Source organism: Chanodichthys erythropterus, chromosome 20, assembly GCF_024489055.1.
Source record: "Chanodichthys erythropterus isolate Z2021 chromosome 20, ASM2448905v1, whole genome shotgun sequence".
Taxonomy (NCBI): Eukaryota; Metazoa; Chordata; class Actinopteri; order Cypriniformes; family Xenocyprididae; genus Chanodichthys; species Chanodichthys erythropterus.
In genome coordinates, this window is record NC_090240.1 from 20086825 (window position 1) to 20102517 (window position 15693).

At 37.5% G+C, this 15693-nt stretch overlaps 1 protein-coding gene and 1 long non-coding RNA gene across 6 annotated transcripts in view; one reads left to right on the top strand and one right to left on the bottom strand.

The window, feature by feature from the left end:
* Positions 1 to 69: 69 nt before the first annotated feature.
* Positions 70 to 11235, top strand: LOC137008960 (uncharacterized). The gene is made up of 4 exons (XR_010892833.1): positions 70 to 202; positions 311 to 372; positions 2366 to 2704; positions 11106 to 11235. It is a non-coding gene; the product is annotated as an uncharacterized lncRNA (long non-coding RNA).
* dvl1a (dishevelled segment polarity protein 1a) overlaps positions 6222 to 15693 on the bottom strand; it is a 47699-nt gene continuing 38227 nt past the window's right edge. For 2 of the 5 annotated variants that reach the window (XM_067370762.1, XM_067370761.1), the window contains exons 9-15: positions 13688 to 13764; positions 13525 to 13592; positions 13333 to 13410; positions 13102 to 13236; positions 12828 to 12995; positions 11059 to 11277; positions 6222 to 8590 (exon numbers count right to left, since the gene is read on the bottom strand). In XM_067370762.1, coding sequence (XP_067226863.1) covers positions 8055 to 8590; positions 11059 to 11277; positions 12828 to 12995; positions 13102 to 13236; positions 13333 to 13410; positions 13525 to 13592; positions 13688 to 13764 — 1281 coding nt within the window. In that variant the 3' untranslated portion in view covers positions 6222 to 8054. Of the gene's footprint in view, positions 8591 to 9928; positions 9965 to 11058; positions 11278 to 12827; positions 12996 to 13101; positions 13411 to 13524; positions 13593 to 13687; positions 13765 to 15693 lie in introns of all 5 variants that reach the window. The other 3 variants (XM_067370760.1, XM_067370759.1, XM_067370763.1) reach the window with 2 other exon arrangements.

A 15693-nucleotide genomic window follows, 5' to 3' on the forward strand; every position in this document is an offset into this window, starting at 1 on the left:
CTTCGTCGGTTCGTCGTCTTCAGTGGCTGAGTGTTTTTCTCTCGCATATTTTCATATTGAGCTTCGAGTGTTACCGCGAAATATAATTAGACAAAGGAAAAAGCGAAGACTTCATAGATCGAACGACAGACGGATGTTTATTGTTTGCCGACCTGCTAACGTATGCTTCATGATGCATCATCATGACTCAGTGGCGCAAAAGGTCTCATGAGCATCACATATTACCATTTAGAAACTCATTTCTGCGGTACAATATCAACTTCCTCGTCAGCCTATATTTAATTTATTTCCTTATTTCTCCTGGTTTTAGGAGTTTGAAAGAAGCTGTAGGCTACTTTTAAGAATCAGGTGATTGCTGAGTCATTGTAACCAGTAAGTGTGACATTCAGCTCTTTTTTATTAGCTGACATTAGCTTTTTAGCATTTCCACACTAAATTTAAAAGATAAGTGAATTGCATAAACAATTTCCATCCATTTGGATTACACAGTTTGAACATTGACAAACTAATAAACGTAGTGTGGTACATATTTGTCAGTCATACATAAATTAAACGGGTAAATAAAGGGTTAGTTCACCCAAAAATGAAAATTCTGTCATTAATTACTCACCCTCATGTTGCTCCAAACCCGTTTGACCTTCGTTAAAGGGTTAGTTCACCCAAAAATGAAAATGCCTGTCGTTCCACACCCGTAAGACCTTCTTTAATCTTCAGAACACAAATTAAGATATTTTAGTTCAAATCCGATGGCTCCGTGAGACCTTCATAGGGAGCAATGACATTCTCTCAAGATCCATTAATGAACTAAAAACATATTTAAATCAGTTCTTGTGAGTACAGTGGTTCAATATTAATATTATAAACCGACGAGAATATTTTTGGTGCGGCAAAAAAAACAAAATAACGACTTATTTAGTGCTTCAGGAAGCATCGGAACATTATGAATCAGTGTAATTGAATCGGATCGCGGTTCAAACCTGCCAAACGGCTGAAATCACGTGACTTCGGCGCTCCGAACTGCAGATTCGACACACAGATTCATCTGTGCTCCGATGTTTTCTGAAGCAGTGTTTTGAAATCGGCCATCACTAAATAAGTCGTTATTTTGTTTTTTTGGCGCACCAAAAATATTCTCGTCGGTTTATAATATTAATATTGAACCACTGTACTCACATGAACTGATTTAAATACGTTTTTAGTGCCTTTATGGATCTTGACAGAGGAAGTGACATTACTCCCTATGAAGGCCTCACGGAGCCATTGGATTTGAACTAAAATATCTTAATTTGTGTTCCGAAGATTAACGAAGGTCTTACGGATGTGGAACGGCATGAGGGTGAGTAATAAATGACAGAATTTTCATTTTTGGGTGGACTAACGCTTTAATCTTCGGAACACAAATTAAGATATTTTTTATGAAATCCGTGAGCTTTTTGGCCTCTGATAGACTGCAATGTTATTAACACTTTCAAGGCCCAGAAAGGTAGTAAAGACATAATTAAAATAGTCTATGTGACTACAGTGGTTCAACCTTAATGTTATGAAGTGACGAGGATACTTTTTGTGCGCAAACAAAAATAACTTTATTTAACAATTTCTTCTCTTCCATGTCAGTCTCCTAAGCTGTTCACTTAGTAAACACAGTGCAGCACTTCCGGGTTCTATGTCAGAACGCCGGCTCCGTATTGGCCAGCTCTTGCGTCAGCAGCAGCACACACGCGGTGATGCTCGTGTACAATACTGAGCTGGCACTCAGATGTAGAACCAGATGAAATAGATGCAAATAGTTAATAATAAACTATCCAATGATTTTTTTGAGTGCAGAAATCTTCCCCGTGTCATTTATGTATGCCTGACAAATATACATCTCATTAGGTTTATTAGTTGTTTATGTTATAACAAATCCAAAATGGATTGATATTTTATATTACTGTTGTCACGATACTGTAATTTCTAACTTCGATACAATAATGTAACGAGGTTCATAGATGTGGGAAGAAGGAGGTGGGAACCGGCGAACATTCAACAAAACTTTAATTCAAAATAAACAAAGAACAAAACGAAAGTAATGCCGGCAGACCCTCGCGGACGTCTGCCGGCCACACAAACATAATAAACCATAAAATAAAGTCCAGGTCTGGTCCTCTCTCGTCCTTCATTGTAGTCGCTCCTCCTTTTATACCTCCGGAGCTCCTCCGTGAGAGACTCGAGGCCGGCACGCCTCGCAGGTGACACTCATTATCACTCGCGTCACCGGCCTCGCGCCGTTCCCTCACGGCTCTCGCCCGCCCTGCTCGTCACAAATACCTTGAAAAGTATCCATGCTGTCCCTTTACTCACTCTTATGTCTTTCCACACCTGTAAGACCTTCGTTGATCTTCGGAACACAAATTAAGATATTTTTGATGAAATCCGAGAGCTGTCCGACTCCTCCATAGACAGCAATTTAACCACCACTTTCAAGGTCCAGAAAGGTGCTAAAGACATTTACATGACTATAGTGGTTCGAACGTAATTTTATGAAGCAACGAGAATACTTTTTTCGCGCAAAAATAAAACAAAAATAATGACTTTATTCAAGATCTTCTCTTCTGCCGTTTATGTTCAGCTCTTCCAGGTTCTACATTAGAACAGCACTTGGATTTCATCAAAATATCTTAATTTGTGTTCCGAAGATTAACAAAGGTTTTGGGACGACATGAAGGTGAGTAATAAATGACAGAATTAACCTAACCCTTTAAAATTATGACAAAAGGCATAGTTTAACAAGTTGAGAAATTAGGAAATAGGATGGATTACAAGATGTAAAATAAAAGGGGAAAAAACACTTACCTGAAATGCTAATATACAGGAAACGGTAACCTCCAGACATACATTAGATCATCTCATCTTACAGACAGTGACACACTGAAACAAAGTGTCAAATGTCAAATGAGAGTCAAATGAACTAACATTTTCTTTTTGAGACATAAGTTACAAATCCTGGGCCAAATAGTCACAGCTGCAGACTGCCCTGTGTAACCAGGTGTGCTCATCTGCAGCTCACCTGAGAGGAATGCCATTGTCTTTTAATGGAATGTGGCTAAACATCTCCATCACTTAGTTTTAGCAGCCTGGTAGTTCCACTAATGTCAAACTAAAGATACCCAGGGGTGCAGCCTTCATAATTAACATAATCAGCATTTAATTTAAACATTCACTGATTTTCATATCAAATAACAAAAGTGATGATACTTCTAGACATCTTCTTTTTCTACTTCTCATCATTTACAGAAATTAGGTTAAATTCAGTGCTATTCTAAAATACTATTATGTAATTAACTAAAACAGAAAGCTGGTGATCTTCTGACACGTCCTCCTACATTACAACATCACACACTCCCACGTTTTAACCTTTTCATTGGAAGGTTAAATTACATCGTCTACCCACTTCAATCGCGTCACTTGCAACACGAATCATTTAAAAAACTCTGTCTGGGTGTCATTTGAAGTGGCCAGAAAAAAAGAAGAAGAAAAAACCCTCTAAGCATCAAACTTGACACACATTTCACAAACGTTGTTTAAGACTCAAGAGATATACATCTGACCGTGTCACACCAAGGCTGAGTATCACCATCAGCATCTGTTCTTTCCACTTGACACTTTCCCTCCCTTTTTAAGTGATAAGTATTTTAGATTGTTGTCTTTGAAGAACACAGTCAAGAGGACTCAAAGTTAAAAGCTACAGCAGATGCGTCACTTCCTCGTACTGAGAACCTGCAGTGTGTCAGAGATAGAGATGGGTCAACAGCACATGCAAATGTCTTTACACATACACAGCAGGGAAAACACATCTCTATGTATGCCAGTAAATTTTTTGAGAATGCTGTCTCAGACTTACCATCAGATATTCTCTTCAAAGAAAATTTACAGAGTTTATGAGGAGTAACAGGCATTGGCAGAACATTTAGAACAGTTACTAAGAAATGTAATTCACATGCATTATCACTATTAAGTGTGAAGATTAGATATTCATGTCAGGTATTTGTTTCATTTCTGTGTAACCAATGATTGGAAAAGTTTATCTCAAAACTAAACTTTTGATATAATGTTTAGTTTTGAGATGAAACTAGTTTTGACTTGAAACTTTTAGTTCAGAATGGAAAATATGTTGTTCCGCTACTCCCCCAAAGCTCAGCAGAGGTATGAACACCTTCAGAGACGTAAAAATGATACCTTCTCACAAGTTTCATAATACTAGATACGTAGACACAACACGGCTTGTTTAATAAAATGTATCTTGACATAATGAGTAGACAGGAGACATCTGTTCTTTGAAAATGATCTGATATTGTGACGGATCAAATAATGCTGGCAAAACATCAGATAGTGAAGATGATATCACTGCCTACACACTCCAAGGTTTCAGTAAATAGGAAATACTGGAGACTTGATGGTGCCAGACCATGATAAGATTACTTTTACAACACTCTTAAAAATTATAGGCATCTATGATTCCATGAAGAACCTACAAGGAACCTTTCCATTTCTTTAAAGTGGAGGTTCTTTAGACTTTCAAAATGTTCTTCACACTAAGAATAAAATTGGTTAATGTAAAGGTGCCGAAGAGCATGTTTTCAAAAGATAATATAAGTCTTAAGTGTCCCCTGAATGTGTCTGTGGAGTTTCAGCTCAAAATACCCCATAGTTTTTTTTAACTGCCTATCATTATAAATGCGCCGATTCAGGGTACCCGGCCCCTTTAAATCTCGTGCTCCATGCCCCAAGAGCTCGCGCTTGCCTTAAACACCATAAACAAAGTTCACACAGCTAATATGACCCTCAAAATGGATCTTTACAAAGTGTTCATCATACAGCATGTCTAATCGCGCAAGTAGTGTTTATTTGGATGTTTACATTTTATTCTGAATGAGTTTGAGGCTATGCTGCGTGGCTAAAGCTAACATTACACACTGTTGGAGCGATTTATAAAGAATGAAGTTGTGTTTATGAATTATACAGATTGCAAGTGTTTAATAATGAAAATAACGACAGTCTTGTCTCCGTGAATACAGTAAGAAACAATGGTAACTTTAACCACATTTAACAGTACAATTAGCAACATGCTAACAAAACATTTAGAAAGACAATTTACAAATATCACTAAAAATATCATGTTATCATGGATCATGTCAGATATTATTGCTCCATCTGCCATTTTTCGCTATTGTTCTTGCTTGCTTACCTAGTCTGATGATTCAGCTGTGCACAGATCCAGATGTTTATACTGGCTGCCCTTGTGTAATGCATTGAACATGGGCTGGCATATGCAAATATTGGGGTCATACATATTAATGATCCTGACTGTGACATAAGAGTCGGTGTTATGATGAGATTCGCCTATTCCTCGGAGGTCGTTTAAACAAATGAGATTTATTTAAGAAGGAGGAAACAATGGAGTTTGAGACTCACTGTATGTCATTTCCATGTACTGAACTCGTTATTCAACTATGCCGAGGTAAATTCAATTTTTGAATCTAGGGCACCTTTAAGAATTTGTTCACTGCACGGTTCTTTGGAGAACCAAAAATTATTAGTCTATGGCTTTATTGCAAAAACCCCCATTCTGAAACTTTAGACGCTTTTCCACAGTTGGGCCAAAGCACTCTCATTGCTTCACCGTTCCATTCCGTATACCGATCTGGCCCAGCTGGTACAGATATGGTTTTATTTTCCACTGTGGGACTGATAACGGAGCTCTTTGGAATGAGATGTATGTAGTGACCGCATTATGGAGGATGATCAGATATTTCTTTTAATTTTATTATTAACTTGTGTTTACTTTGCTTAAATAGCGCACTTGGGCAGCTACAGATAAACTGGTAGCCAGGCAACAGAAAAGTGACCAATCCTGAGTGACAACGTCACTACACGCAGTCTAGCAGAGAACTGTTTGGAATCGTGCCGTGTTGAATCAAGCTCAAGTGGAAATATAACTGGAACCGTTCGGTGGAAAAGCAGCTTTTATTTCCCAGAGTAAACAAGCTGTGCGTCAAAATAAAAAACTTCAAGACAATGGCTGGCCACTTCTTAATACATAAAATTTATTTTCTCGGTTTTATATATATATTTATATAATATATATATATATATATATATATATATATATATATATATATATATATATATATATATATATATATATATATATATGTTATCCTATTTACAATTTATTACTCCTCTTTTGTGAAGAAACAAAAAAGCAAACAGCTTTCACTGCAATCAGCATTTCATTCTAAAGGGCCCAGAAGTTATATTGCAAAGGTGCTTGACAGAAACTGTTGTGTCTCTTTCATGTTTTGGCTCAGGCAGATAGGTCACTTCATGGAACAGAACATTACAAACAAGGACATACTGTAAGCTCTTAGACAACACCTCACTGCTTTACCAGTAAACTTGACCATAAAAAACAGCTTTTCCTCCATAATGAACAACTATTTTAGAACAAAGATCACGATTCACTAATTGCCAAGGGACTTTGGTTAACCTATCTGCCTCTTTAAATATCATCTATGTTTTAACTTACAGGGCCTACTACCACTCTCATAACAGACTACTGCATTAACTGTACAGTGATGTTCGTAATACAGTGGTAAATACTAAGACAATTGGTGACGTTTGAACAGTCAGTTCACAGACTCTATTATGAAAAGCACCTGTTTGTTATTGTTTAAAATCTATCATGTACATTTAGAGGAAACATTTGGCAACCATGAGTCTAACATTAACAAGTCCAAGCATTTATTTAATGATAGCTTAACATGCTATAATGCGGGAATTTGGTGGAGTTGTAGCCTCACAAGACAATACATTCAGCAATGTTTAGGGACGTCAGTTGCCATTATTATGTCTGATTGTCAGGGTTATGACTCTGCAAAGTCAAATACAACGGTGTAAGAAAAAAAAATAATCCAGCGCATGGATACATTTAAAAGTACAGACTGTGTTAAGAGCGGTCAGGCCAGTTGTCTGGCTTGTAACTTGTGCAAAGTGAAGAGCAGCTCAGGATAAAAAGCAGAGAGTCTGATACACTGACTTTCCTGTTAAAAAGCTTATTAGTTGTGTTATCTTGTGCTGCTGCTGCTGCTGAAGTATTGTAGTTTTTTGTGTCAGAGTGTAAATTAACTCTGCAGTTGTGCTTTTTTAGTGTCCTTCATTGATCTAAATAATGAATGACCGTTAAAGGAAGAGTTGACCTAAAAATGAAAATTCTGTCATTTGCTCACTCTCATGTTGTTTCAAACACTTTCTTCTTTCGAACACAAAATATTCTGGCTGTTATATTCCATATAATAGAAGTGAAAGGGGGTTATATCGGTCAAGCTCCAAAATGACAGAAAAGCACCATAAAAGTAAAATAAAAGTAGTCCATGCAACATATAATGTTATATGTTAAGTCTTCCGAAGCCATACAATGAATTTTGGTCTGTTCATTACAAAAAAAATGATAAATCATGACTTGATACTTTTTTTTTTTTCTTTTTCTTTTTTTGTCATTTTAAAGCTTGACAGCCCCAGTCCATATTCACTCTAATTATATGAAAAAAAACATTAATATTTTGATTATAGTTTCATTTTTATATTTTCAGCTTTCATCTGAATTTTAGTGCTTTTTTTATTATATTTTTTATATTTTTATGTAGCCTTAATACATGTTTTATTTCAGTTTTAATCATTTCAGTACATGCATTTCTGTTAGCTGCTGTTAGTCTAATTTTCGTTTAAATGTTCTCTTTTATAAATCTACTGTTTATATTTTTCAGATTTATTTCAATTACTGAAAACGCTAGTTTTATAGTTGTAATTAACATGTACACCGATTATTTTGCTCCACAGAAGGAAGAAACTCAACATGAGGATAAATGAGAGTAAATGACCATTTTCATTATTGGGTAATTTAAATCGGGCAGTCAGTTTGTGCATTCTCAGTGCAGGGATCGTCAGTAGCAAAAATTCATGAAGCAAACTGGGGGAACTAGGCCTTGTGCTCTGAAAGGGTTGAAGGCACTGTCCTGTCACATAATATCAACGAAAAATTCACAAGGATTGCCCATAGCATGTTGAAAAGACTGCCGACTAGCCGTGAGTTCTGGGGGGACGTTTCCTAACTCCCGAACGGGTGGAGCCCCAGGTGGGCTGTTGCTTGCTACCGCTTTGGGGGCGAGGTGAGCAAGGCAATACGGAGGGGGCAGACCCGGCGGGCCGTAGGAAGAGCCGTGACTTCTCTCACTGTGGGCACAGGTCAGATGATTGGGCTGAATGAAAGGGGCGTGGCTATAGGTGAAGTTGTGGCTATGATGCGAAACACTGTGACACTGGCCATGACTGTACCCAGAGTGAGTGTAGCTGTGGCTGGAGTGGGCTTGACTGACAGCAGAGCGGCTGTGGCTTTGATGACTCAGCTGACTGGGTGCCCTCTCACCCCTCCTTCCGACCCACGTGCCCAGTTCTGATTCGCTGCCCCCACAGCACGGCGCCTTATGGTCCTTCTCTCGAGGGGAGGATCTCCGTCCTTTCCCAGCGCTGGGGTTGGAGCCACTGCTTCTGCTACCTGAAAAGGAAAAGAAATGCGTTTGGACAAAAGTACTGTTATTTTTCTCAAAAAACCATATGCTAACCAGACTCGACAAGCAATGAGAGCCATTTCTTCCATGTTAACCGAATTCCTGTTCTATCAGCCGCAACAAACAAATTTCCATTTGGTTAGTTGCTTGATTCCTTTGTACGGAAGAGGTTTAGGGCCAAGCAATAATAAAAAAATAAAACCATCTCGAGATTAAAGTTGTTAAATTTCGAGAAAAAACTTGTTACATTTTGAGAAAAAAAGTCGAGATAAAATGTTGAGAATAAACTCATTAAATTACAAGAAAAACTTGTTAAATTTCAAGAAAAAAGTCGAAATAAAATGTGGAGAATAAACTCGTTAAATTACGAGAAAAAAACTCATTAAATTTTGAGAAAAAAGTTGAGATAAAATATTGAGAATAAAGTCATTAAATTACGAGAAAAAAGTTGTTAAATTACGAGAACAAATTTGTTAAATTTCGAGAAAAAAGTCGAGATAAAATGTTGAGAATAAACTCATTAAATTACGAGAAAAACTTGTTAAATTTCAAGAAAAAAGTCAAAATAAAATGTTGAGAATAAACTCGTTAAATTACAAGAAAAAAACTCATTAAATTTTGAGAAAAAAGTTGAGATAAAATGTTGAGAATAAAGTCATTAAATTACGAGAAAAAAGTTATTAAATTACGTGAACAAATTCGTTAAATTTCGAGAAAAAAGTCGAGATAAAATGTTGAGAATAAAGTCATTAAACTAACGAATTTGTTCTCGTAATTTAACGACTTTTTTCTCGTAATTTACTGACTTTATTCTCGTTATTTAATGAGTTTATTCTCAACATCGTAAAGGACAGCAATACCATGAGGCTACTTTACAACATCAATACAAGAGTAACATATAAACAATGTGGTACAAATAAGATAGATTTTGTGGCAGTTATGTGTTTTAAAGGGTAGGTCAAAATGAGTTAATACAGTTCTGGTCAATGCAGTACTCCCAAATTTGATAAGCTTCAGCTCACGTCATACAGTATCATGAAAATATTTTTACTCTAACTAGAAGTAACTATTCAGACTTTGGCAAATAGAGAAAAGTAGATTGCAAAATAACTTTTTAAAACATGAGAATCGGTCTGATTCTTATGCACAATGAAGGTAAAAAACTGTACATGCCCACACAAGAGACACAAACAAGCAACACAGCTGGGAGTCACAATGGCCATCTTAATGAGTCGTATGCCATATGACAACAAACCACTGGATTAACAAGATGATAAGGAAAAAGGTGGAGCAGAAAGGCGTTTAAATGAAAGTGCTAAGCTTACCAGATTCCCTGTGCCTAGGAGAAAATTTCCATCAGTCTACAGACGGCCAGCAAAAACAAAGGAAATATCATAATTATGACACGTCACCCAACCCTGCAGCTCAGATTCTGTGATGCCACCATAAGTTATGCCTCCTGAAGCGACCAAACCTGAGAATGCTGGTTTGGTGTTAAAAGTAATTCAGCTTGACGACCTTTGCATAATTCCTGATACACATTCCCAGCTCTGTACTAAATCCATCATGCATATTTATGCAAAGGGTGGCATAAGCAGAATAAAAATGATTTAAAAGTCTGGCCATACCACATACAGTATATGGAATATCCAACTGAATACAGTGACAATGATAATGCACTGGAAATGGAATGATTAAAATGAAAATAGTTGGCATCTGAGATCATTATTTAGTCTTACTGTTAAACCAGATTTCATTATATATATAGGGTTTAATGTTTATTAAATGTATTTAATTTTCCATACTGTCATGCATGTTGTGTGGTTACATATAGTCTGGCATCGGTTTTAAAGTATGTCCTAAATTCTTTATCTAATTATGTGTCTTGTGTTTGACTTTATTTTGTATATTGTCTAGCATTATACATAAAATATAATCATTTACATCATAGATAATTTTCATTTACAGGACGGGTGTTATAAATGTATCATCAGGCTTTAATTACTCCTAGCTTAACTGTTTCTGACTAATTCATTAGTTATGTATTTAATTTACACAAGTATCGACTGCTAATGTGTCAAAAATGCATGTGGTTTACTAGTCTTGTGTCACTGATGTCATTCTGGCCGGATCCCTTCATTCAGGTACTGAAAGCAAAACTCAATCTGCATGAAACGTAGTATTGTACCTTGTCATCCTACACACACATTTACAATAAACCCACTGATGGTTTCCTTTTAACTGTAATAAATTCCATCTAATCTCCTAAAAAACCTTTTGAGTAGTAACTAACGTAATACGGCACTGCTTTTGTTGCTTAACATCATCGAGAGCTCCTAAACAGAAAGAAAAAGTCACACAGGAAGCTCACGGGATTGTGCGTAGTGAGGGGTTTTCCCTTTTATCCATTAATGCATCTTTTATTTCGCTCTCTCTATCTCTCTCACACACAAACCTTCACTCTGCTGGCTGCCTGCACTGCCACTGTGGAAACTGTGGCAGGGGTCCGAGTATCCAGGAGGAAACCCTGGCGGAGGAGTGGGGTAACCTGGGTAGGGGTAGGGCTGCCCACCGAGGGGCCAGGGGTTGGTTCCTGGTGGAGGAAGAGGAGCGAGACCATCTTGGTCAGAACCGCCACCACTGGATCCCTCGTTAAGATTGAGAGAAGCCAAATCTGAAAACAAACACATTTTAATAAAATTAAAATGATTTATGATATTTCATGTCATTTTTAATTATAGTATTATTAAGGACACTTTATGGCTCTAAGCAAATCTTTAGCCAGATCTTATATTAACTTCTTAAAAGTACACTAGCATTCAAAAGTTTGGGGTCAGTAAAGACATATTTATTAATTAACCATTTTAGTCTTATCCAACTCTTGGGGATTTTGTTGGCCATCTCTCGCCATACACAAGAATTTTCTTGGTGATGATTTTTCTGGGGTAGGTCAACAAAATCCCTATGGCTTGGGACTCCACATGCACACCTACGGACAATTTTTGGCATGTCCGATTCACCTATACAGCATGTTTTTAGATTGTGGGGGAAACCGGAGCACCTGGAGGAAACCCACGTAGACACAGGGAGAACATGCTCAGCCAGGATTTGAACCAGGGACCTCCTTGCTGTGAGGCAACAGTGCTACCCACTGAGCAACTGTGCTGCCCAAAGAATATTGTCACAAAAGATTTCTATTTCAAATAAATTTTTTGAAATTTCTATTCATTAAAGAATCCTGAAAAAAGTAAGTTTCCTCAAAAATATTAAGCAGCACAACAGTTTTGAAAACTGATAACAAGAAATGTTTCTTAAAGGTGCAGTATGTAATATTTTTGTCCACTAGAGGTCGCTAGAGGCCTATTTAAAACAAAGGCGTAGCTTGATGACGCCAAGTTTGAGAGCGGAATCTTGGGACATGTGGTCTCCACCTCAACGGACGGTGCAAAAGAAGAGGGATAGGACTCAGGAAGAAATCATGTTCATGGATGCGATTATTAACGTTACTGTAGTATGAAGCAGAGCAGGACCGAGTGTTGTGGGAGCTGGATGAGGCCACTGGAGCGATTGCGCAACACACGCCTCACAAGCAGCGGAACTCTTATTATGACACAGTCGCCGGCGCTGCTTCCGCTTTTCCGGTCATGAGTATGAGGTGATGCAGCTCTGTTTATCATATTAGATACATTTGAGTGTTGAAAATGATGTTATAACGTTACTCTGTGCGTTCGCTTGGCGGCTGCTGTGAGACATTTGTTGCACACTGTAGTAAGATGGATCGATTTTAGAATATCATATTAAATGCTGGATGGCTTGTGTTGATAAATGGCATGCAATTAATTTTAAAACGTATTGTATGATGGAGCAAATGCTGTATTACTGTTACTAAAAATAAAGCTGCATCTGATTATGCTATGTTAGCTACTTCACAAAATTGTGTTTTTCTCTGAGGCATGGTGAAGCATGGTACTAAAATCAAGAATCAATGGAGGATCATGTAACACTGAAGAAAATTCAGCTTTGCCATCACAGGAATAAATTACATTTCAAAATATTTTAAAATAGAAAACATTATTCTGAATGGTAATAATATTTCACAATATTATATTATTACTGTCATCAAATAAATGTAGCCTTGGTGAGTGTAAGACTTCTTTCAAAAAGATTGAAATATCCCAAACTTTTAAACAGTGTATGATCAACTCAAATGTATGTTGACTGTACTTTGGCAGAGATCTCCAAAAGTGTAGTAGCACTGCTCCGAGAAGGTGATTTTATTGACTGTGTGTCTCAGGTAGCCATGTTTCAACAAACTGCTGGCATATTTTCTGGCATCACGTCGGTCCTTGAAGCCCTCCACCCGAGAGAACAACCAGTCAACAACATCAGCCCCTGAAACACAGTGAATGAGGAAAAATAACACAATTACATGCATTGATTATACCAAACATCAACTAAATGTTTGCAATATACAACCACAGCAAAGAATAACACAAACCAATGACAGCGTTGGCTATAGTGATCTTTAACCACATTCGGTCTCGGATCTCCAGGCCTGAATCTGGTAGCTGCATTACTTTTACTATAGTTGCCATGTCTGTTTTTGACACAGAAAGGGGAAGGTCATCAAACTCTGTGAAATGAGGAAGAAATAACAGTGTTAAGCATGATAAATCAGCCATTTTATAATTAACAGATGATTTCCTATGGGTTGCGAATGTGATCATACCATAATGGGGATATGGCCCAGAAAGTGCTGTAGTGTGTGTGATCCAGGCAGCAGGGTCAATGGGTCTTACTGGCTCAGCTGAGGACAGACAAGGAGCAGAATGTAATTACAATCCAAGTTAATACAACTCATACAAAAATGAACGAGATGAATGCAGCATGGTTCTTCATGTTTATGATTTGCAATAGGTACCTCTAGGGATGGTAAAGTAGCTTCTAGGAGAGGGGTCCCAACATTTTGCCACCGTTAGGCTTATTGGCCTTTAGAAGACAAATGAAACATGAGGCAATATGAGCATTATGACATGATTTACTGACTGTGTACCACTAATTTCAGGTGTAGCACCATGTCTCACCCAGGTTTAGAGACGATTTCCCGTAGAATCCTGACAGCATCATCATTACTCATGTTCTCAAAGTTCACATCATTCACCTGAGGAAATTACATTTTAATTAAACCTCCCATCATTTTGAAGCACTACATCATATGAAGTTTTTATGCAAAGTAAATCAACATGGAGTTATAACGCTTCATTCACACGGGGCGTCGACATCAACGTTTGATGGAGTGTGTGTCTGAAGCTTGTGCTGATGTGACCTTTATAGTGATAACATTACTTTCCAGTGTTGCATGAACGCAATTGGCTAGCGTCTGCACTAGTGAATTTGCATAAGGCGATCTGATTAGCTGACGCCTGCTTTGGCGCTTGAAAAGTTGAGAAATCTTAAACTTCTCCTGCAAGCAATGCAACGGAACCCACAATTCAGCATGACGTCACCGATTCAAAGTAAATGAGAAATGTTAAAGGATTAGTTCATTTTCAAATGAAAATTAGTCCAAGCTTTACTCACCCTCAAGCCATCATAGGTGTATATGACTTTCTTTTTCCTAATGAACATAATTGAAGAAATGAAGACTTCAGATGCAAAAGCCTCTAAGTGCCATCTGAAATTTTCTTCTAAAATGAGCAATTTTAGCAAGCTCGTATGTTTAGGTTCAGTAATTTCACTTTAATGGCAATTAATAGGTGAAATAACTGAACATAAACATACGAGCTTGCTAAAAATGCTCATTTTTGAAGAAAATTTCAGATGGCACTTAGAGGCTTTTGCATCTGAAGTCTTCAAATATTAATAAATATCCTGATGCATCCAAGCTTTATAATGGCAGTGAAAAGGGTTCACGAGTATGAGCTGATGAAAAAGCTTCCATCCTCATCCATCCATCATAAATATGTGCTCCACAAAGCTCCAGGGGGTTAATAAAGGCCTTCTGAAGCAAAGTTTGTGTAAAAAAATATCCATATTTAAACAAGTTATCAAGTCAAATATTGAGCTTCCGCCAGACCGCCTTCCGTATACACTGGCGTCACATGTTACACTTTCCGTAAGTTGAATAGGGAAGGTGCATGACGTAACGTAAGCTTTGTGAACTGCAAGAGGTTTACACTTTCTGCGTATGGTGAATACGGAAGGCGATCTGGCGGAAACACGACATTTGACTTCAGAAGGCCTTTATTAACCCCCCGGAGCTGTGTGGAGAACATATTTATGATGGATGAAAGCTCTTCTTCAGCTCATACTTGTCAACCCTATTCACTGTCATTATAAAGCTCGGATGCATCAGGATATTTATTAATATTTCTTTGATTATGTTCATCAGGAACAAGGAAGACGTATACACCTAGGATGGCTTGAGGGTGAGTAAAGCTTGGGCTACTTTTCATTTGAAAGTGAACTTTCATTTTCGTCTTCATTTTGAAAGTGCAATCCAAAGTGTTGCTGACTTGGGCTGTTAGTGTGGTTTTCTAGCTGTATTATAGCTGAACTCCAGAGACTGTTCTCCCGGAGATTTATACTGTGTACACCTCCTGCTGCCTGCGCAGGACATACAACATCATAAGAGAGCGGTCACAACCAGCACACAATCTGTTCCAACTGCTGTCCTCGGGTAGGAGGTATAGGTCTTTGCATTGCTGCAGCACACTCAACTATACACATTTTTGTGGTTACTATAGTTTATCTTATATATTACATTCCTTGTCTGTTACATGTTGTATTGTTCTGTTATCATGCACCATCTTCCAATAACTGCAATAACTAAAAATCTAGACTTAACTATACACATTTTTCGGGTTACTAGAGTTTATCTATCCATCTCTCCTTGTTTGTCACATGTTGTCCGGGTTATATACTGTGCCACTGTAGATCTTTTGCACTTCATGAAATCGATTGATGCTCTAATGTAATCTCTTTGTATTTAACAAAGATAATAAATGTAATTATTATTATTATTAACTAATTCTTTAACGCCAACGCCCGTGTGAATGCAGCATAAGAAATTGTTGTTGTTGATAATGGT